The 22,515-nt window shown below is 40.2% G+C and overlaps 1 protein-coding gene across 4 annotated transcripts; it reads left to right on the top strand.

Moving 5' to 3' along the window:
- Positions 1 to 184: 184 nt before the first annotated feature.
- Positions 185 to 18,177, top strand: C1H2orf76 (chromosome 1 C2orf76 homolog). 4 transcript variants are annotated; one of them, XM_058194597.1, is made up of 6 exons: positions 185 to 285; positions 1,200 to 1,343; positions 6,168 to 6,218; positions 13,669 to 13,706; positions 14,088 to 14,169; positions 17,867 to 18,177. In XM_058194597.1, the coding sequence occupies exons 2-6, from the start codon at positions 1,211 to 1,213 to the stop codon at positions 17,941 to 17,943; spliced, it is 381 nt and encodes a 126-aa protein (XP_058050580.1). In that variant the 5' UTR covers positions 185 to 285; positions 1,200 to 1,210; the 3' UTR covers positions 17,944 to 18,177. The 4 variants fall into 4 exon arrangements, with proteins under 4 accessions (XP_058050580.1, XP_058050567.1, XP_058050563.1 ...); XM_058194584.1 differs by having other exon boundaries at positions 199 to 403; XM_058194580.1 differs by having other exon boundaries at positions 202 to 415.
- The last annotated feature ends 4,338 nt before the right edge of the window (positions 18,178 to 22,515 follow it).

Here is a 22,515-nt window from a genome sequence, read left to right as displayed (position 1 = left end):
GCGGAGAATAGCGAAAAAAGGGAAAGGAAATTCTAGCCTTTGTCATTGAGTGAAACGCAAAAGTGGGAGGAACAGCCAATCGTTGGTGAGAGGGGCGGAGAGTAGTCGCAGAAAGGGAATTCTAAGCTTTGTCATTGGATGGAACGCAAAAAGTGGGAGGAGCAATTAATCTCTGGCGAGACAGTTGGAGAATAGCAGAAGACGAGCCTTCTTTCTCCATCAGGAAATGACAGGCGGATAGGCGAGGAAGCCGCGGAGGAAGCCTTGTAGCCACGTGATTCTAAGGCAGGGGCGGGATGCAATTAGAGTGACTTCGCTGGGGCGAACCTGCAAGGCGAGGCGAGGAAGTGAGGCTTGGAGGAAACTATAGGATCCTTAGCGAAGCTGTCACGGGGAGTGGCAGGTGACTTCGGAGGTAGAATGACATGCATTGCAGATGAAGCTGAATGTGATGTGGACAGGGGTGCCTCCTGTGTGCTTGGAGTTGAGAGGCGTTAGCACGTGGGAAAGCCGGTGCGCGCATCTGGGTGGGCATTTTTGGAGTAGAGCCCATTGGAGTTGGGTGGTTAACAAAAATAAATGAAAATAGTATTCTGTTCTACTGGTAAAATAAGTGAATTAAACGCTGCTCCGTATAGATGTGATGCTGTGATTGCAGTGGTGAGCTCGCAGGCGGCTTCTGTCATGCACACACACACACACACACACACACACACACACACACACACACACGGTAGTGGACAGTGAGAGAAAGAATACGAGGGTAGAGTAGGTCAGTATCCACTAAGATCAGAGGTCTTCAAACTTGGCATCTTTAAGACTTGTGGACTTAAACTCCCAGAATTCTCCAGCCATCTATGCTGGAGTCACTGCAGCTATGCTGGCTGGAGAATTCTGGGAGTTGAAGTCCACAAGTCAAAGCTGCCAAGTTTGAAGACCTCTGCACTAAGAAGTTTTCTATTAACATCACTGTTTTAGGGCTTCTTTTCTTTATGCAGCTTTTAATACTTCTTTTCAAAACAGTATTCAAATGTTTCTAAATTTCTGAAATAAGGATTACTGTAAATGAATGAAATAATTATGTACCTTCTAAAAATCTCTTTGCGCCTCTTAGTTGATCGCTTATATTCTTATTTTCCAAAGAAGATCAGTTCTTTCAAAGGCAATAATTCAGTGGTTTTTTTTTTTTCCCTTTCCAGGTTAATTTCACATGTCATCCGAAAGTGTGATAGTTACCATTCGTCTAATTCGCTCTTTTGAGCATCGTAATTTCAGGCCCATTTTGTACCGTAATGTTAACCTGGACCAGACTGTAAAAGAATTTATTGCGTTTGTGAAGAACGGTAAGAAGCTGTGAAGGTTGACTTTGCTGGTCAGAGCACTGAAAGACTAATTGGCAGAACAGAGGTGGGGAGGGGAGGGAGTTTGCTGACAGCTCTCTGGCAGAAGAATTGGAGCATGCACATTTTTGCCTACAAAATACATATTTAGGCAAGCTGGAGAAAAAAAAAATCCCCAGAACTAAAGTGCTGCAGTCAGCCAGCTAGGACATCAGCCATGTATATGTTGGTTGGGCCAGTTGCTGATCTGATTATATATTATTTTCTTTGTTCCTACAGTGTTTCTGTTGTACCATGATTTGGAAAAGTCAAACTCAGTAAAGCTTTTATTTCAGTCAGAATATATGCTTTCTAAGGCAGGGGTCTCCAACCTTGGTCCCTTTAAGACTTGTGGACTTCAACTTCCAGAGTTCCTCAGCCAGCCTTGCTGGCTGAGGGACTCTGGGAGTTGAAGTCCACAAGTCTTAAAGGGACCAAGGTTGGAGACCCCTATTCTAAGGGATAATCAATATCATATGTTAAGAGATTATGAGAGCCAGTTTAATTAAGACACCAGGCAAGAAACAGAGAGATACTGAGTTCTGGTCTTCTTTTAGGGATGAAGCCAACTGATTTTGGGCCAGTGACAGTAACTCTTTCTCTGCCCTAGAAAAATGCAGTGGCAAACCACTTCTGGAAAACTTTGCCAAGAAAACTGCAGGCAAGCAGTCTAGGCAGTCACCAGGAGTCAACACTGACTTAAAGGCTGTAAACAAATAAACAAAAAACAAGTCATAGCAGATTCCGAATTATAACATTTCAGTCTATATGATTGTTACAATCCATTGTATGGATTAACTACATGTTTACAGGCAGTCCTCGTTTAACAATGCTAACAATCAAAAAGCAAACAATATCCCAATCAAGGAACTAACAACTCAGACAAACAAGCTAACAGTAAACCCAATCAAACCTAAAACAGCCCAATCAAGGAAACACCAAGACCACTCTCATCAACAGTGAAAGGGCAAGCCACTAGTATATAAAATGAAAGCAAACCCACTCCCTTCTCGCACTGATGATGTTATCTAGTTGAGTAATGAAACATCTGCAAGAAAACAACCAAGCTCAGAGAGCACTAAGAACCCCACAGTGCTAATTGGAACCAGAAACTCCATGGTTAAATGACAGGGGCATAAGTCGAAAAAATAACATGACCTTAGCAATAGCAGCCCTGGTTGCTATTGTAAAGAAAAGATTAAGTGGACATTGAATGAAGACCTCAGGTGATTCTGGCTTGCAACCTCCTGCCGGCTTCCCTATTGACTTTGCTTGTTGGAAACCGATAGGAGAGGTTTCCAAATTGCAACTACATGATTCCAAGACCCTATGACATCATCAGTGTGAGGGCTGGTTGTAGCTACCGCTCATTCACCACTATTGTTAAGTTTGTTTATTTATTTATTTATTTATTTATTTATTTATTTATTTATTTATTTATTTCAATTTTTATACCGCCCTTCTCCCGAAGGACTCAGGGCGGTGTACAGCCAAGTAAAAATTCAATATATAAACATTAAAAAGAGGTTAAAAAGAAATATTATAATGTGGCCGAAATTTTAAAACAGTTTAAAATCTTAAGACATAAATACCCCAATAAAATTTCAATCCAGTCCCGCTTGAATAAATAGGTGCGTTTTCAGCTCACGCCGAAAGGTCCGAAGATCAGGCACTTGACGTAAACCAGGGGGAAGTTCATTCCAGAGCGTAGGAACTCCAACAGAAGGCCCTTCCTGGGGCCGCCAACCGACATTGCTTGGCGGACGGCACCCTGAAGGCCCTCTCTGTGTGGCGTCTGGTCGGTGGGAGGCAAAAGGTAACAGCAGGCGGTCCCGTAAGTACCGGGTCCTAAGCCATGGGCGCTTTAAAGGTGGTAACCAAAATCTTAAAGCGCACCCGAAAGACCACAGGAAGCCAGTGCAAACTGCGCAGGATTGGTGTTACATGGGAGCAACGAGTCGCTCCCACTATTACCCGCGCAGCTGCATTCTGGACTAGCTGCAGCCTCCGGGTGCACTTCAAGGGCAGCCCCATGTAGAGAGCATTGCAATAGTCCAAGCGGGAAGTGACAAGGGCATGAGTAACCGTGCATAAGGCATCCCGGTCAAGGAAGGGGCGTAACTGGCGCACCAAGCGTACTTGGTGGAAGGCCCTCCTGGAGACGGCCGCCAAATGATCGTCAAACGACAGCCGCCCATCCAAGAGGACACCCAAGTTGCGCACCCTCTCCGTTGGGGCCAATAACTCGTCCCCCACAGCCAGCTGCGGCTGCAGCTGACTGTACCGGGGTGCCAGCATCCACAGCCACTCCGTCTCGGAGGGATTGAGCTTGAGTCTCTTTCTCCCCATCCAGACCCGTACGACTTCCAGACAGCACTTCGACAGCTTCATTGGGGTGGTCCGGGGTGGAAAAGTACAGCTGAGTATCATCAGCGTTCAGATGATAACTCACCCCGAAACCACTGATGACCTCACCCAGCGGCTTCATATAGATGTTGAACAGAAGGGGGCGAGAGAATCGACCCCTGAGGCACCCCACAAGTAAGGTGCCTCGCGGTCGACCTCTGCCCCCCTGTCAACACCGTCTGCGACCGGTCGGAGAGATAGGAGGAGAACCACCGATAAACTCCCAACCCTTCCAACCGGTGCAGCAAGATACCATGGTCGATGGTATCAAAAGCCGCTGAGAGATCTAATAGGACCAGGGCAGAGGAACAACCCCTATCCCTGGCCCTCCAGAGGTCATCCACCAATGCGACCAAAGCTGTCTCCGTACTGTGACCGGCCCGGAAGCCAGACTGGAACGGGTCTAGATAGACAGCTTATGTACAGTTTAGTCATTGAATGAGTGATTGTTAATTGAGAACCACCGTATTGGATGTAAAACTGAAAAAACAACAACCCACCAAACCTGAAAATGGCAAAAACCTTCCATACTATTGCCATGAAAACTCTGTGGAATACCCATGTAGCAGTGGTGAAATCCAAATTCTTTTACTACCAGTTCTGTGAGCGTGGCTTGGTGGGCATGGCTTGATGGGCTTGGCTTGATGGGCTTGGCAGGGGAAGGATATTGCAAAATCTCCATTCCTACCCCATTCTAGGGGAAAGATACTGCAAAATCCCCATTCCCTCCCCACTCCTGGAAGAAGGATATTGCAAAATCTCCATTCCCACCCCACTCTGGGGCCAGCCAGAGGTGATATTTGCCAGTTCTCCGAATTACTCAAAATTTCCGCTACCTATCAGAACTGCTGGATTTCACCCAGGGGTGAAATCTAAAAATTTTCCCTACTGGTTCTCTGGGCGTGGCTTAATTGGTGGGCATGGCTTGGTGGTCAGATGGCTGGGTGGGCGTGACCAATAACAATAAATAATAAAAATAATAAACAAAGTATAAAAAACAATAAGAGGTACCAAAAACCAACTTTCACACTTTACACACACACAACACAACACAACATAACTGACTCACAAATAATGTAAAAGCAGCTGCCTTTCACACTTCACACAGCCACAAAAAGCTCAAAAACTAACTTTCACACTTTACACACACACAACACAACACAACTGACACACACACACAAAATGCCACATACAGCTTTGTGAGATTTTGTGTGTTTGTGTAATTAGAGTGAAACACTACAGAAATACACCAAATCTCAGAAAGCTGCACAAATATTTTATTTTATTATTAAGGTTTGTGGACTTCAATTCCCAGAGTTCCTCAGCCAGCAAAGCCAGCCAGCATTAGTTGCTCAGTGATGAAATAGATTAGCTAAATTTAGATTAGTTCTGTCTGGTGCTGAAAGTGAAACTGGGGCTTTCAGGCTGGGAAAAAAGCCATGTGGTTGATCAGTAATCAGGTAAGTGCCTTAGAATCTCTTAAAAGGAGGTTTTCTACATGTTTTCTACAGAAATATTTTTAAGGTTCTGCTGATGACGAACTCAGGTGAGATCTCCAGAGTAGCCTTTAAAAAAATTATTTTTAAAAGTTTAAAGGCTCTGCCGATCTCAGCTGAGGGGCGAATCCTCAAAGGCTTTTTTTTACTTTTAAAGGCATGATTCGGCTGAAGCAAAACCTTCTTTTAAAAGTAAAAAAAAACCCCTCTGCTGATGGTGCAGCTCAGCAGAGGCGGGGGGGGGGGCAGGGATTTTTGCTACTGGTCCTCCGAACCAGCAGCCACCATTGCTACCGGATTGCACGAGCCGGTCCAAACCCGGAGCATTTCACCCGATTTCGCCCCTGCCATGTAGTCAGCAGATGTCAAGCCTGCCTCAAACATGTCTTTATTAAAATATGATGATCCTCATTGGCTTGGTATCTGCTTTCTCAGTCTAGCCGATAATTCTGGTGGGTTCCCATCTAAGTATTAACCAGATCTGACCCGGTTTAACCTTTCAAGATCACTGAAAGTTGACTAGGTGCTGCCACCTATTGGTCTCTTTGGGAGAAGATCTCATTGCTGCCTACCATATGTATACTTCTTTTGTGAGTTTCACTGGATTTGGTGGAGTTTGACTGGTATTGAAAAGCAGCTTATTTTTCTCTTGGCCTAAGACAAGGGTGTCAAACTCACAGCGGCACAGTTGCCATCATGTGATGTTTTGTGACGTTTTTCTCTTTGCGGAGCTGGGATGGGCGTGGCATGCGCATGATGCATCTGGCCCATGGGCCGCCAGTTTGACACCCTGGTCTAAGAAAATGGTCCAGGTGCTTATGTACATTGCTAAACTGCTAAATGTAAGGGAACGCAATGTTGATTTTCATTTTTATTCCCCCTCTAGATATCACATCGAGGACAGAACTTTTGCCGCCTTTCAGAAAATATACGTATGGTAATTTCCTTTCCTTATTTTTTAAACAGCATTTTAATATTGACACAAATTCTGCTTTAAATAAAGTAAGGTACAATCCATGAAAGCATGGATATCAACTTGGCTTGGTTTTCTAATTCGTTCAAACTTTCTTTGAAGATTTAACCCATAAAAGTCAGGCTTGGAGATCAGGGAATGACATAGTAAGGTGGGGATCAGTGGAGCCAGATGTGGGGTACATTTATTTTTATGTCTCAAACAATGATCTGAACTGTAGAAATGTGTATGCTGTGGGAGACCTTGTGCTGGGGAAGCAGGTGATTGAAAACAATTATTTCCGAAGAAAATAATAATTATTTTTTTCTCTTTTTTTCTCTTTTCTCCCTTTTAATTTGCCTCTGGTTTTAAAATCCTAAATCAATAAATAATCTTATTGCAATCTTATTGATTTAGTAATGTTCATGCTGGTCAATGTTGCCAGTCTTTAATGCATATATTCCTGTGAGTAAAGCTATTGAAGGAAGAATTTCCATTTGCTTCCTTTTGAGTAAACAGCATAACTGAATTGGTTTTTCCCTGGAGCTGATGGTAGTTGCATTAGTGATGTGGGTTTAAAGATTTCCTGATAGGAACCAGAGAAACCTACTCCATCACAGGACAAGGTTAGTGAGGTATTAGTGATGTGGTCTACATTCTCAGTCTGCACAGATACAATGGCAGCATTAATCATTTCTATCAATCAAATTTTGTATTTTAATTTCCTGCTCATCCAATTTTCTTAACAAACTTTGCAGATTGCATCACTGTATTTGTAAATCAGGCTTGCCTTTCATCTCTTGATTTGTATTGATGCTTGTGACAATTAAGTTCAAGAGAACAATACATGTTCTCTAGTATGATACCTATAGAGGGGATAGAGGAATGTCAGAAATAATGTCTCATAGCAGAGGATCAAGTATCTGGGTACCCAAGTTACTACAGGACATGTCATCAGAATATCTCCAGGTATTGGGGAATGGAGACCAAGTTTTATTCAAAAATATTCCTGGCAGTGTATCAACTGTTTGAATTATGACCAAATCATTACTAAGATGTGCCACTAGGCCAACTGCAGGTGTTGGGTTTATACCTGTATTTCTGGAGACAAGAGGCCCCTGATTCTGAACCTATCATAGACTTAAAGACATAGAGAAAGGTATTACACCATTACCAGCTGTTTCAGAGGTACACCTGCTGTCATTCTGGAGGTCCAGACAAGTTGAAGGGATGCAGTTTGGCATGGTCTTTTCTTTTAATGTTTAATTATTTTTCCAGAAATTGTGAGTGCTCCAACACTGGAGATTTTTAAGAAGTGACAGGACAACCATTTGCCTGAAATGGTATAGTTTCCTGCTTAAGTAGGGGATTGAACTAGAAGACCTCCAAGGTTTCTTTTAATTCTGTTATTCAGGTAATAACATTCTTGCTTGCACTGAATTCTATGACTTGTTAGCTGCCATCTTCCCACTGGTGCCAACAATGTTGGATTCCTGGCAAGACCAGGAAAACTCATTCCTGACAAAATATTTCCTATCCAAACTGGTTTTCCCAGTTGCAATATATGGCTGTGAAAGTTCGACCATAAGAGAGACTGAGTGCCAAAGAATTGAGGCCTTTGAATTATGGTGCTGGAGAAGACTCCTGCGAGTCCCTTGGACTGCAAGGCAATCAAATTGGTCAATCCTAGAGGAGATCAACCCTGACTACTCTTTAGAAGGCCAGATCCTGAAGATGAAACTCAAATACTTTGACCAACTAATGAGAAGGAAGGACTCACTGGAGAAGAGCCTAATGCTGGGAAAGATTGAGGGCAAAAGAAGAATGGGACTATAGAGAATGAGGTGGCTGGATGGAGTCAATGAAGCAGTCGGCGTGAGCTTAAATGGACTCCAGAGGATGGTAGAGGACAGGAAGGCCTGGAGGAACGTTGTCCATGCGGTCACGATGGGTCGGACACGACTTTGCAACTAACAACAACAATCCAAATTTAAAAATAGGGAAAAAAACTATCCAACAAAATGAAATTTTGATTTCAAAATTTTTACACCTTTTACACAAAAGGTTTTACACCTAGGCAGGAAAAACCAAAGGTACAAGTACAGATTAGGTGAAATCTGGCTCAGAAATAGTAACTGTGAGAGGGACCTTGGAGTGCTAATGGACGATCACTTCAATATGAGCCAGCAGTGTGCTGCAGCAGTTAAAGCGAATACACCTTTGGTTGTATAAACAGAGGCATAGAATCAAAATCATGTGAAGTATTAGTACCACTTTAAAAAACCTTAGACCACACCTGGAATACAGCATCCAGTTTTGGTCACAACATTACAAAAAAGATGTTGAGATTTTGGAAAAAGTGCAGAGAAGAGCAACTAGGACATGGGTGTCAAACTCTGTTGTGTCACATGACGTATCATGATGTATCGCAAGGTTTTTTTGCCTTTGCGGAGCTGGTGTGGTCATGGCCTGTGCATGACACATCTGGCCTGCGGGGCCAGCTGAACTAGGATGATTAAGGGCCTGGGGCAAAAACATATGAAGAAAGGTCGCAGGAACTGGGTATGTCTAGTCTAGAGAAAAAAGGGATTAGGAATGACATCGCACTATTCCAGTATTTGAGGAGCTGCCACAAAGAAGAGGGGGTCAATTTATTTTCCAAAGCACCAGAAGGCAAGACAAGAAGCAATGGATAGGAACTAATCAAGGAGAGAAACAACCTGGACTTAAGGAGAAACTTCCTAACAATTAACCAGTGGAACAGCTTGCCTTTAGGAGTTGTAGATGCTTCATCACTGGAGGTTTTTAAGAAGATACTGGACAGTCACTTGTCTCAAATTGTATAGGGTCTCCTGCTTGAGCAGGGGGTTGGACTAGAGGACCTCCCAAGTCCCTTCCAGCTCTATTCTGATTTATTGAAAAATAGCAGGCATTGCGATTCCATTGTACTGAGAACTTTTCCTTCTGGAGTTGTATCTTGGCATTCAACTTCCACATACTAATTATCGGAGTTGTCCTTGGGGTATAATTTTTGTGATATGATCCCAAAATGCTTTTTGGACTTGACTTACATGCTGAAATGCCATTCATGACCCACAATCCTTTGAACTCAGTTTCTTCCATGCTTCTGCATTTCAATAGCCAGCAACTAATTGTGAGGTCAAGAAGGGGGAATCAAGTAGGAGCTGGAAGCAACGAATAAGAATTATGTGCTGAAAGAATTTACATAGTAAGTAAGGTGCACATGAGAGCAGAGATAAACAAATAGGATTCTAAGATGAAGTAATATTTAAATCAAAATAAATCATTAAATTAAAAGATAAATTAATGAATTGTAAGAGTCCAATTATGCCAATTTTACAAGTATGGGGTGGTTTGAAACAATTAAACGTTTGGCTATATATCTATTAATATTCATTTAATGACCATGCCAGGTTTTTCAGTAAATAAATTTGCATGTCATAATGTAATGGACCATGCTAATGTAAAAAGAATGCACTAGCTGGCAAATGTTTAAAAATAAATAATGCACATCGCTTTGGACAAGTAAAAAATTATACAGTATACCTAGACAGTATATGAATGTCTGTTATATAGTATTTAACTAATTCAGAGAATACAGTGCTAAAATGTATGAATGTTAAAATTCTTCCAGGAAAATTGCATCATGTTTTTGCAGGTTTTTTTAAAAAAGCAAAATATACTAAACTGACTTAGAATTTGTTTTTTCAAAAATAATAAGAATTGACAATATTGTATACCAGCCTATTGAGATTAAGAGACAGTAGATGGCAGAGTTCTATAGTAAAGCCCTTGCATGATACACTGAGAGTAAAGTTTGAATAGGAATTACGGTAGTATGTTTTCAAGTTTTCTTTATTTGTTTTTATTTGTTTTTATTAATTTGTTTTTATTAAACCAACAAATTGTGTATTAATGTTAAAAAAAATCAAAGTCTTTTAATAGATGCTAGTTTCTGCCACAATCTGATAATGACATGAAATCACAAGATATTGATTAATATAGTTGATACATTTTAGTTCTATTGTTTTCTTATTCCACTAAATACTTTTATTTTAAAAGGATGCAGAGGGGATGGAAGGTAGAGGAGACCCCTTGAGGATTTGATTAACTTTCTCTTTGTGGTGAAAACAGTGTAGTTTTTTCCTCTTTTGGAAACATTAAACACAGCTTGTATTTTCAAAGATAACAGAAAGTGATGCAGAGTTAAGGTCTTCCCTGATGGGTTGCTGTCAAGGAAATAGCTTTCTCCTCCTGTTAGATCTAAATTATTTGAAGCCTGGTACAGGTGGTCCTCGATTTATGACCACAGTTGAGCTCAAAAGTTCTACTGCTAAGCAAGACAGTTTTTATGTGACTTTTGCCCAATTTTAACGACCTTTTTTTGCCACAATTGTTAAGTGAAGTAACATTGTTGTTAAGTGAATTGGGCTTCTTTGTTGATTTTACTTGTCAGCAGGTCGCCAAAGGTGACCCACATGATGCTGGGACACTGCAGCCATCATAAATACATGCCAGTTGCCAAGCTTCCAAATTTTGATCACAAGACCATGGGGATGCTACGACTATTGTAAATGTGAAAAACAGTCATGTCACTGTTTTTAGTTCTATTGTAACTTTGGAGGGTCACTAAATGAATGGTTGTAAGTCAAGGCAGTGGTGAAATCCAAATTCTTTTACTACTGGTTCTGTGGGCGTGGCTTGGTGGGCATGGTGTGGCCTGGTGGGCGTGGCAGGGGAAGGATACTACAAAATCCCCATTCCCTCCCCACTTCTGGGAGAAGGATATTGCAAAATCTCCATTCCCACTCCACTCTAGGGCCAGCCAGAGGTGGTATTTGCTGGTTCTCCGAACTACTCAAAATTTTCGCTACCAGTTCTCCAAATTGCTCAAAATTTCTGCTACCGGTTCTCCAGAACCTCTCAGAACCTGCTGGATTTCATCCCTGAGTCAAGGGCTACGTCTAATTCTTAGCAGTCTTTTATAATTAGGTGAGGAAAAAATAGATTGTCATTCTATAACTGAATAAATTAGTGAACTTGAAGAATTTGTTCATATGTTTGAGATAGTTTAGGGTTCTTCCCCCCCCCCCAATAAGTTGATTGAGAAAGAAAAATTCAGCTGCTGTAATGGCAGCTTAATTTCTTGATATGAACAAAGTTCAATATAAACCACATTCTTAGGTTGCTTTATATCAGGGGTGTCAAACTCGATTTCATTGAGGGCCGCATCAGGGTTGTGTTTGACCTTGGGGGCTGAGGTGGGCGTGGCCAGGGTGAGAGCGGCCAGCTTGACATCACTCGTGCCATGGCACCTGTGGTGGCCAGAGCACTCTGCCAGTGAAAACGGGCTCCTGAGCTTCATTTCTGGCTCTCACAGTCTTCTGCAACCCTCTGCCAGTGAAAACTGCGCATGGGAGGTCTGCTCGTAGCCCTTGTGAGCTCCGTTTTTGGCTGCGTTGGCCTCCTGCAAACTTCTGCCAGTGAAAACGGAGCTCAGGAGGGCCACACATGGCCCTTCCTAGCTCTGTTTTTGCTGGCAGAAGCACTGTGGGTTGGTCCTTTGCTGTTTCTAGGGTGGCCCTGCGGGCAAGATCTAAGCATCCTGTGAGCCGGATCCGGCCCCCGGGCCTTGAGTTTGACACCCCTGCTTTATACCATATGTTTTTACTTTGTGTTTATAATTAAGCACATGCATTATAAATGGAGGAATAATGAGTAAAGTATGTATGATAGCAGAATTTTTGTGTCGATAGCTGGACTGGCTAAATCCTTAAAACATGCTGTATTAGGGTATTAAAAATCACTGTCCACATGCTCCCAAATCACATGATGGTTACTTGACTGGAACTAGAAATAATCCTAGCAATCTATTCTCTAAACTAAAATATATTTGTATGGTTTCTCTTTTAACCATAGTACAATAAAACAAGCATAATAAAACGGAACATTGAAATTCACATTGGAGCCTGAATTTGACTGATCTAAAGACATGCTGGTTATTGCTGATTTGTGTCTTTGAATAATCTTAACAATGCTGTTCTGTGTGTTTAGTGCATTTTGGGTATATCTATATATGTAATTTGTAATCTCTTTTAAAATGTTGGAGAGAGAGGTCGTAGATGATAGTATTTTTAAAGCTGGCAACAAATTAATAGTTAAAACCCATGCAAGGATGTATTTGTATCAGTGGTATTGATTTAATTTGTTTATAGTGCTTTTAAACACTATGCAATGAAATGGACAAATAAAAGCGGCTTATAATTTTATAATTTAAACTTAAAAACTTTTGAAATAAATTCTAAAGCCAGTGTTCAAATTAATCATAATGAAATAAATAATGACTGGTTGTAAACTTTCTGAATTCTTAGTTGGGGTCCATTGATAACCCTAACGCTTCTTTTCTTTATGGGTCTAAATCGGGGTGAAATGCTCCTGGTTCGGACCGGATCACCTGATCTGGTAGCGATGGCGGCAGGTGGTTTGGAGAACCGGTAGCAAAAATCCCTGCTCCCCTGCCCTACCTGAGCCGCACGATCATCAGATATTTCTTTTTTTACTTTTAAAAGCATTTTTTCTTTGGCCGAAAAAATGCTTTTAAAAGTAAAAAAAAAAAAAGCCTCTGATGATCATGCGGCTCAGCTGGGATCGTCAGAACCCTTTAAAAGCATTTTTTCTACAACCTCTTCGGCTGAATACTTTTAAAAAGCTTTTAAAAGGCTCCTCTGGCGATCCCAGCTCAGTTGCCCGATTGCCAGAACCTTTTAAAAGCATGCTTTTAAATGCTTTTAAAAGGTTCTGGCAATCAGGCAATTCAGCTGGGATCGTCAGAACCCTTTAAAAGCATTTTTTCTACAACCTCTTCGGCTGAATACTTTTAAAAAGCTTTTAAAAGGCTCCTCTGGCGATCCCAGCTCAGTTGCCCGATTGCCAGAACCTTTTAAAAGCATGCTTTTAAATGCTTTTAAAAGGTTCTGGCAATCAGGCAATTCAGCTGGGATCGTCAGAACCCTTTAAAAGCTGTTTTTCCTTGGGCGATTCCAGCTGAGTTGCCTGATCATCACAGGCTTTTAAAAGCATTTTTTACAACTTCTTCGGCCAAAGAGATTGTAGAAAAAACGCTTTTAAAAGTTTTTTTTTTAAAAAGTTCACCACGCCCACCCAGTCACGTTACTCCCCCACCCAGGCACGCCCACGGAACCACATTTTACATTTCACCCCTGGTCTAAATTTATCCCAAGTGGCATCACTTCAGGAAGAAGTCGTTTTATATTTCAAACTGTGATATCATCTAATTTTAGCAAAATGAATGAAAGTAATACTCTGCAGAATGAATGAAGCATGCACAAAATCAGGAAAGTGTCCGTTGAGTGTTTAAGATCAACTCTGTCTCAAAGTAAATAATCTCTTTCAGACACAATGAAGATTATCCATCAAGCGCATGGCTCTAAGGTGCGTTTATCATTGCTTTTTTATTTCCCGATGATGATGATGTTATCTACATCTTCCAATCTTGCTCTGATTCTCTGAGTTTTTCTACACTGTGGCTGTTGTCAGCTTTGATGGTGTCCAGCCATCATGTTCTTTGACTACCTGGTTTCCTTTATTTCTCTCTAGATCAAGGGTGGGGAACTATGACCTTTTATGACCTGTGGACTTCAACTCTCAGAATTCCTGAGCCAGCTGGCTCAGGAATTCTGGGAGTTGGTCCACAAGTCATAAAGGGCCCATAGTTCCCCACCCGCTCTAGATCGTTCTAATGGATTTTTTTTTCTCTTGATCTTGGAAAATGTTGACTCTCTCATTCCACCCTTCTTTTCCTCATATTTCTAGACCAATGAACTTGTTCTGAGTTTAGAGGATGATGACAAATTCATTTTGGCAGAAGACAGCACCTTGAAAGCAGCTGGAGTAGGTAGGTTGCTCGTTTGAACTGATGGAAGATGTGGTTCATTGTGCTGGCCTTTATTCTGAGAACAGCTGACCGTATTTGGATAGCCAGCCAAAAAGCAAACACTATTTCCTGGTGTGCTTGGTGCACAAACTGGTAATAATTATTCAGGAGCGGGAGAGGAGGCCAGTTTAATGTACATTCAAATCATTGGGCTTGAGGGCACCCTGTCTCTCCCTACAGAATGCTAACGAAGGCATCTCTTTAAAAAAAGAAAAGAAAAGAAGGTATGCCTAGAACTCTGTGGAGAGTAATTTTAAATGATTGACAGTTTGGTTATTAGAACTACATCTGCTTCGTCTTTTCAGTAACATTTAAATGGACGGTTTGGTTGGAAATTTAAGAAGGGGAACTAGCGAGGAGACGCGAGAAAGGCATCTGTTTAATAAAGCACAGCGGTGAAATCACCCTGATGTTTGAAGCAGAGTGCCCTGGGGTATGTTATCCAGTAAGAAATGTAGAGAAAGAGGATCGTGTAGGCCAAACCAGGTGGCTGCAGGGTGCCAGTTAAATATTGATTTGGCATTGCAGGTAATCCTTGTTCAGTGACTGTCTTTATTTATTAAATTTGTTTGCTGCCCATCTTGCCACAAGGTGACTCTGGGCAGCTTACAGCATTAAAATGAAACCATACCTGTAAATATATGCATAAAAGAGCCATTCAGAGTTGCCTTGCAGTAAGATGGGCAGCTAATAAATTTTACAAAGAAAATCACATTAAAATTAGAATAAAATACAAGTTATAAGTAAAAATGGGGAGGAGGAGAGGAGAAGAATATCACGGAGAGGAAGTATTCATAAAAGTATTCCATAAAATAATTAGTGGTGGATCTGATCCAGGAAGACCTCAGGAAAATGTAGCTTGTGATGGTGAAGAGAGACAGGAAAAGTGGAATGTTTTCTGGTCATTGGACAGGCTGTCTTTTCTGGCGTTTGTTCGATGGGAACTTTCCTTTCAAAATTTAAGCCTCCAAGGAAGGGTGATTATAAAACCCTCTAAAAATACTAAAAACGATCTGAATAATTAAATTGACAACAGAAGAGAATGTATCGTTTCAGTAAGATAATTTTGAAATGATTTGAACATCGATCTATAAGATAGAGTTAGTTTGTAGGTAAAAAGGAAACACAACTTTCTTACATTTAGTGCATGAGTATCAGATACGTTCATTTTTATCTATTTTCTGAGGTTTATATGCCTAACAATACTTAATTCATCTCATTTGAATAACAATAACCAAGACTGTAGCCTTAAGAATAATTATAATGTATTAAAATAATAAGTCATAATAATTGGACAAAAAGGATTTGTCTTTGGTACATATGTTCTCAGTGTACATAAAAGGAAAAAGAAAAAAGAAAAAAAATACATTCATCAAGAATCATAAGATAAAACACTTAGAGATAATCATAGATTACTATTAGGAAATCAAATCATACTAGGAAACAAACAGAACAATATAAATTGTAAAAATACAAGCAACATGGTTATAGTCTTAAGTGGGAGGAGATAGGTAATAGGAAGGATGAGAAGAAGAATAGTAATACAGTCTTAGTAATTAGTTCTTGTGTCTAGTTGTTCTTGTGTGCAGTGCTCTGTAGCATTGTTTTGAAGGTAGGAGTTGAAACAGTTTATGTCCAGGATGTGAGGGATTTGTAAAATTTTTCACAGACCTAGTATACAGGTCTCAATGGAAGGCAGGTTGGTAGCAACTGTTTTTTCTGCAGTTCTAATTATCTGTTGAAGTCTGTGTTTGTCTTGTTGGATTGCAGAGCCAAACCAGACAATTATAAGGGTGCAGATGACAGACTCAATAATTCCTCTGTAGAACTGATCAGCAGCTCTTTGGGCAGTTTGAGCTTTCTGAGTTGGCACAGAAACAACATTCTTTGTTGTGCTTTTTTGATGACATTTTTGATGCTAGGTGTCCATTTTAAGTCTTGAGATATGATAGAACCTAGAAACTTGAAGGTTCCTACTGTTGATAATGTGTTGTCTAGTATTGTAAGAGATGGTAGTATAGGAGGGTTTCTCCTAAAATCTACCACCATTTCTACGGTTTTGAGTGTGTTTAGTTCAAGTTCTGTTTACACCACAAGGCTAGTTGTTCAACCTCCCATCAGTATGCAGATTCTAGTTGTCTCAAATGAGACCAATCACTGTTGTATCATCTGCAAACTTCAGTACTTTAACCAAGGGATCTTTTGATATGCAGTCGTTGGCGTATAGAGAGACGTGGAGAGAGCATAAAGCCCTGGGGGGCTCCTGTGCTAATTGTACAGGTATCTGATGTGATTTTGCCTAGCTTCACTTGCTGCTTCCTGTCTGGTAGGAAGCTTATGATCCATTTACAAGTGTGGTCAGGTAAAGCTAGCTGATTTAGTTTAGCTAGAAGAATATCTGGAATGTTGGTATTAAATGCTGAGCTGAAGTCTACAAAGGGCAGCATCTAAGCATTGATGCTTTCTCTCCTTTTTTTCATAGAAAATTGAATAGAGTGATCTAGCATTTCAATAAGCACGAAATATTTTTGTTCATTTGAAGAAGTTTTAGAATAAGGGTGCAAATCTGAAGCTTGCTCCTCATGATGTCAAGGGTCTACAAACCCAGATGTGACCTTCTGAACAGGCCCTCTCATTAGAGGAAAAACAAATTGTGAGAATAGAATAACTTTTTAGGAGCAATAATGTTCTGATAAGCAAGGCTTAAACAGGGTGCAGTTCACCCAAAAGTTCTATACAAAGTGCCTGCTTTCACTTTTGATTCCTCCAGGAGGACCTCTCTTTTCCCTTTCTGCAGATTTCCTAGTCATAGCTCTCCCCGCTCCTTGCTCCTTTCTTCATGACACAGGCAGACTTCATTAACTTACGGTTTAATTTTAAAAAGCGAGTGCCGAACTTGGTCGCTTCGCACTTCAAAAGGCTCCCACGTCTTCTAATTGTGATGACTTTCCATCAGCGATGTGTCTGCTCTGAATTAGTAATGTTGCTGACTTACTGTTTTAGAAGAAGTCCTTGACCTGCTGGTGGGAAGAACTGTGCCTGCTCTGAACCTCTGTGGTTCCTTGAGCTCTGCCAGATCCCCTGTGAATAATTAGAGGCATTTGAAGGTATTGCTGGAGAAGCCAATTTGTGTCTTTCACTTTGCATATTGTTGAAGCCTCATGAATTAATCATTGGCTGGGAAGGTGGGGGGGAATTAGCTGCTTCAGTCTCGCATTTGATGGGTCATGAGGGAGAATGTAAAGTGACCTGTAAAATATTCTACTGATCCTCTAAGTATTAAATTATTACTGCTACAGGTTAATTTCAGGGGGAACCTCCCTCCCTTCTCACTAAATAGAACAAGGAACTTTAAAATATAGGTTTAGCTATTTCTTATATTTTGAAATGAGAATACAATGAAAGAGAAGAAGTAATGCTTTCAGCTTCTGGAATGCTATCTCAATGTCTGTTTTGAATTTTGTTTTTAAGCAAGGGTCCTTCCCTGTTCCTTCTATATCAAGCCTACTATGTCTTCTTGCCATTGGGATCAGTTGTAAAAAGATGTTAATCAACAAATGCCTTAAATGACAGCTTAATTATTACTATATTTTTTCCGTGATGGGAAAACTCTGGTCTTTATCAAATAGATGAAATATGTGTGTTTTCCTCATTTCAGCGAATGAAACAGAGCTGGCATTTTTCTGCATGGACGATTACAGAAACTATAAAACCAATCCTGTTGCTACCTGGTGAAGACCAAGAAAATTGAAGGAAAAAAAATTCTGTACTGTTAATGAGAAGGTTTATTTTGAAATTCTAAAAATGTATGTTAACAAGCATTGAGACTTTTATTTACAGCAATGCAAGAGCCATTGCAAGGGTGGGGTGGGGATCGACTACAAACAATGATATTGCTTTCCGACGAGACTAATTTCACTTCCTGAATTTGTGATTTTTTTTTAATAATAAACATACGTTGATACCTTCTCTGTATGGCTTACAAATAGGAATTTGAATGTAGATTGACAGAGTCATTTATGCCAAAATGAAGATGTATCAGCTGAAGAAAAGAACCAAGCATAAAAAAAACCTCTGGACAATCTTACCATAGGGAGCTTTTGTTTAGAGTCCTTTGCATTTCTTCCCTTGTCTCTCCACAGCATTTTCTTCAAGATGAAGGAATTGTGAGAAATGCCTTTGGCAGATCCACAAGGGTAAATGCTGGGCTTTTTTTCAGGGTTTATGCTGCTTTTAATAAATTAGGCAGAGTGCCAAAGAGGTGTTTATATGGTGCTAAATCTGTAAAAAGGAGAAAAATAGCTAAAAAATTGTCATTTGCAGAGTGAACATCTACCAGTTTCTAATCACCAAGTAACTTCTCCCATTTTCTTTGATTTCTGAGTAGGTAAAACTTTCTTCGGTGTAGCCATAACTATCTAGTTCCCATCACGGTAGGAGTTGGTCACTGTAATTTATGAGATATGGTCACTGTGGTATGATATCTTTGATGATGTTTGATATCAGAATGCATCTGTATTATTAACTGAGTCCTTTGCAGTAACTTTTCTGTATCAGTATGGTCAAGAATGAGAAGCTTGTCATTTCTGCTGCTCTTCTTTTAAGGATATGGTTTGGATTATGTTCAGACTGGGCAAAATTCCTTTCATTATAAAAAGATACTGCCTCTAACGAATTAACTTTCTTTGGAAGGTGGGTTGCATCACTTCACTTTCTGCCTGATGGTTTAGTTGTGCTGGCCTGCATTGAAAAACATTAGGAATCAACTCAAAGAGAAGTGTTAATATTGCTGTTTCATAAAGAGCACAGGGTTATTCCCAGGGCTGAACGGTGGGGCAAATTATGGTCTTGTTAATGATGTTTCTGTATTATGAATCTCCAAGTAGTATTTAGTGCAGGGGTGTCCAAACTTGGTCCCTTTAAGACTTTTGGACTTCAACTCCCAGAGTTCCTCAGCCAGCTTTGCTGGCTGAGGGACTCTGGGAGTTGAAGTCCAAAAGTCTTAAAGGGACCAAGTTTGGACACCCCTGATTTAGTGTATTTTTAATAGCTCTCTTTTAATTGGCCTCAACAGATGGCAACACCTGGCTGACACTGACTTGGCTTGAGAGCTAAGTAAGGTTGGTGTGGGGTAGTGCTTCTGCAGAACAGAGGCTGAAGGCTAGATGGGAAGCAAGGGGGAACATTCTAGAAAGGAAGCAGTGCCATGGTAATTGTCATGGAGTCCCCAATTTTGGGCTTGACTTGTAAGAGACTATCTTGTAATCCTCCTGTAGTGCCCAGTTTTGCTTGTAGCATATACAGAGTCCTAGACCAGGGGTCTGCAAACTTGGCTCTTTTAAGACTTGTGGACTTCAACTCCCAAAGCTCCCAAAGCTGGGAGTTGAAGTCCACAAGTCTTAAAAGAGCCAAGTTTGCAGACCCCTGTCCTAGACTTACAGCCACAATTGAGGCTAAAATTTCTGCTGCTAAGGGAGACATTTGTTAAGTGAGCTTTGCCCCATTTTACAATGTTTCTTGCCAAGAACTATTAAAAAATACAGCAAACACTACTTGGAGATTCATAATGGAGAAACATCATTAACAAGACCATAATTTGCCCCACCGTTTGTTAAGTGAATCACTGCAGTTGTTAATAACATGCTTGTTAAGTGAATCTGATTTCCCATTGACTCTGCTTATCAGAAGGAGGCAAAAGCTGTTCACAAGATCCTGAGACACTGCAACCGTCATAAAAATGAGTCAATTGACAAGCACCATGGGGATGCTGCAGCAGTAGCATGAAAAATGATCATAAGTTCCTTTTTTTCAGGGTCCTTGTAATTTTGAATGGTCACTAAAACAAACTTGTAAGTGAAGGATTATCTTTACAGAAAGAAAAGAGGGAGAAATATGCACTCAGACTGGCTTTGGAGGGGAGGGAGTAAGGATTGATATGGTCCACTTCATGCAATTTTACTAAGCCAAAATAAAACAAACCCCTTATTCTGATGTAGTAGCCACTTTATACACCTTTTGAGATAAGTATGACTTCTTTATGATGTTAAGAAATTTGTATGCAAAAAAATGCTCAGTTTAGGCCCCTTGATTAAAAGAAGAACTTAAAGGTAAGTGTTCAGTTGGGAGATGTCTTTGGTGCAAAATTCACATCTGAACTTGGCAACGAACCAAGAATGTTTTGGATGTAGCAGTTATTTGGAAGAGAAAGGAGCCTTTTGTATGTGAAAGCAAAATCACTAGCAAAATGATCCTGGTTTTGCATTATTATACTATAGGATTTCAGCATTTTTGAATATAAAAAAGGTGATTTTGTCATTGTCACGAGAAATAACTTTTCTTCTAGAGAAATTGGGATATTTAGTTAATCTTTGGCTTCAAGGTGAAAACGAAATTGCTGCATTGTAGAATGAATGCCAAAATTAAATTAATTAGCTATAAGAATAATGCCGCAAAGAATCCAATTACTGTAGCTGTAAGAAGAAAATAATAATCAAGATAGTTGAAAATAGGCCTACCAGATCTGACTGCAAAAGCCAAGCCACCCCAGTAGAGATATATAGAAATTTCTAACTCTTTTTTGCCATCTAGTAAAGATTTTTGCAACCTAGCTATACTAGACCAAGTGTACATTGGATTCAGTAACCCAAGCTTTTAATTTGGTATGAATTTGTAGCTAGTATTGAAAATATGCCAAGAATGGGACAAAAAAACACTGGAAGATTGACTACCATTTTTAGTATTGGCCCTACAGGGAGTGCTTGGAGGAAAAATTCACCCTCTCTCTTTAGATAGCTGAGGTTTTCTTCCCCCCCTTCCCACATTTTTATACAAAAAAAATATTGCAAGTTTCAATCAGGATCAGAGGTTTAGTCTTCCAGACTTTTGGATTTGTGCCTGTCCTAAGGGAACTTCTCTCTACCGGAATATGTGCTTTGGGCTATTCTATGCTTCGTGTTTATGTGGTGCCTTCCTATTGACTGATGGTTAGCTGCTGGCCTGTGATTAGCTGTTGATTTCTTCTGTTGCCAAGTCCTTGGCTCCTAAGTACTTGATGAGCTGGTAGCCCTGTTGACTATCAAGAGGCCCATTTCTCAGGCTTCAGTCATTTCCCTGGCTATCTTTGTACCAGCATGGCCAACAATCTTAGTAGCTGCAAAATTGAATGTATGTCCTTGTTCATTGCAATGTGAGGCTACCAATGAATATCTTCATAAAAGCAGATATTTCCAGATTTTTGATTTCACATGATATGGGATCAACACATTCAAATTTTGTTAAAATTTAATTGGATAGATTTGAAGTTAACTGAAAGGCAAGTTATTTTAGTTTTCAGGACTGATGTTCTCAAGTATTCTGCATCTCCTTGGAGTCACTGGGTTGTTACCAAGGACCCAGTTTATTCACAACATGCACTTCTACAAGAAACACACTATTGAAATAGCAGTGCTGTTTACACAAATGCTAGAACAAAGTACTGTAATGGATTTTGTCTTCAGCAAAAACCACAAGGTGTCAGCACAGCTTTTCTTTCATGTAGGAGTGGGGGAAAGATGTACACAATGAGCGTCTCGCGTACCAAAGGCTGCTGAGGAAAAAAATGTGGTTTTTTTCCTCAGCATGGTTTTTTTACGTAATCCTGAACTGCTACTAATACAAAAATGAATGTAAACCCGTGAATATCATGTAGCACAGTTGTCTTTATATGGTGATATGTTGTGAACTTGATTTCTTCACACATTTAAATAGTCGTGTCTATTACCATGTCATCTTTAAAAATGTTTAAGGCTTAATCTGCACATTTTTCAGGGAACATCGCCTGGTACCATTATTTTGAAAAAAATAAAAAGATTAGGTTGCATGTCTGATTTGATTTCACTCCAAAATTAATTGGAGTGCTACTTTTGAATAAATGTGGTCAATGTAAAACCTTTAACTTGTATGTATAAATGTATAACATGCCTTGTAAAGTTACTCAATACTCAAAGGATTCCAAATCGTTACAGTTCTTTGTATTCGTCCAGTACAATTGTTGGTGGGAGTTGTCTTAATGCTGGACCAAAAATATAATCCCTTAAATCCCATATCAAATTAATGCTGTGGCTTGGGTGTATTGCTTTAAAGAAGAAATTGGGTTTAGAGGAAACAAGTGCAATTGCTAAAATTCTAGTCCAGACACCTAGGGAATGCTATAGGTAATCCTTGACTTACAACAGTTCATATAGTGACTGTTCGAAGTTACAAGGGCACTGAAAAAAGTGACATGACCATTTTTCACACTTACTACCATTAAGTGTAAATTCACTGAAC

The sequence above is a fragment of the Ahaetulla prasina genome, chromosome 1 (genome assembly GCF_028640845.1).
Source record: "Ahaetulla prasina isolate Xishuangbanna chromosome 1, ASM2864084v1, whole genome shotgun sequence".
NCBI lineage: Eukaryota > Metazoa > Chordata > Lepidosauria > Squamata > Colubridae > Ahaetulla > Ahaetulla prasina.
This window is presented reverse-complemented; position numbering and strand designations above follow the sequence as displayed.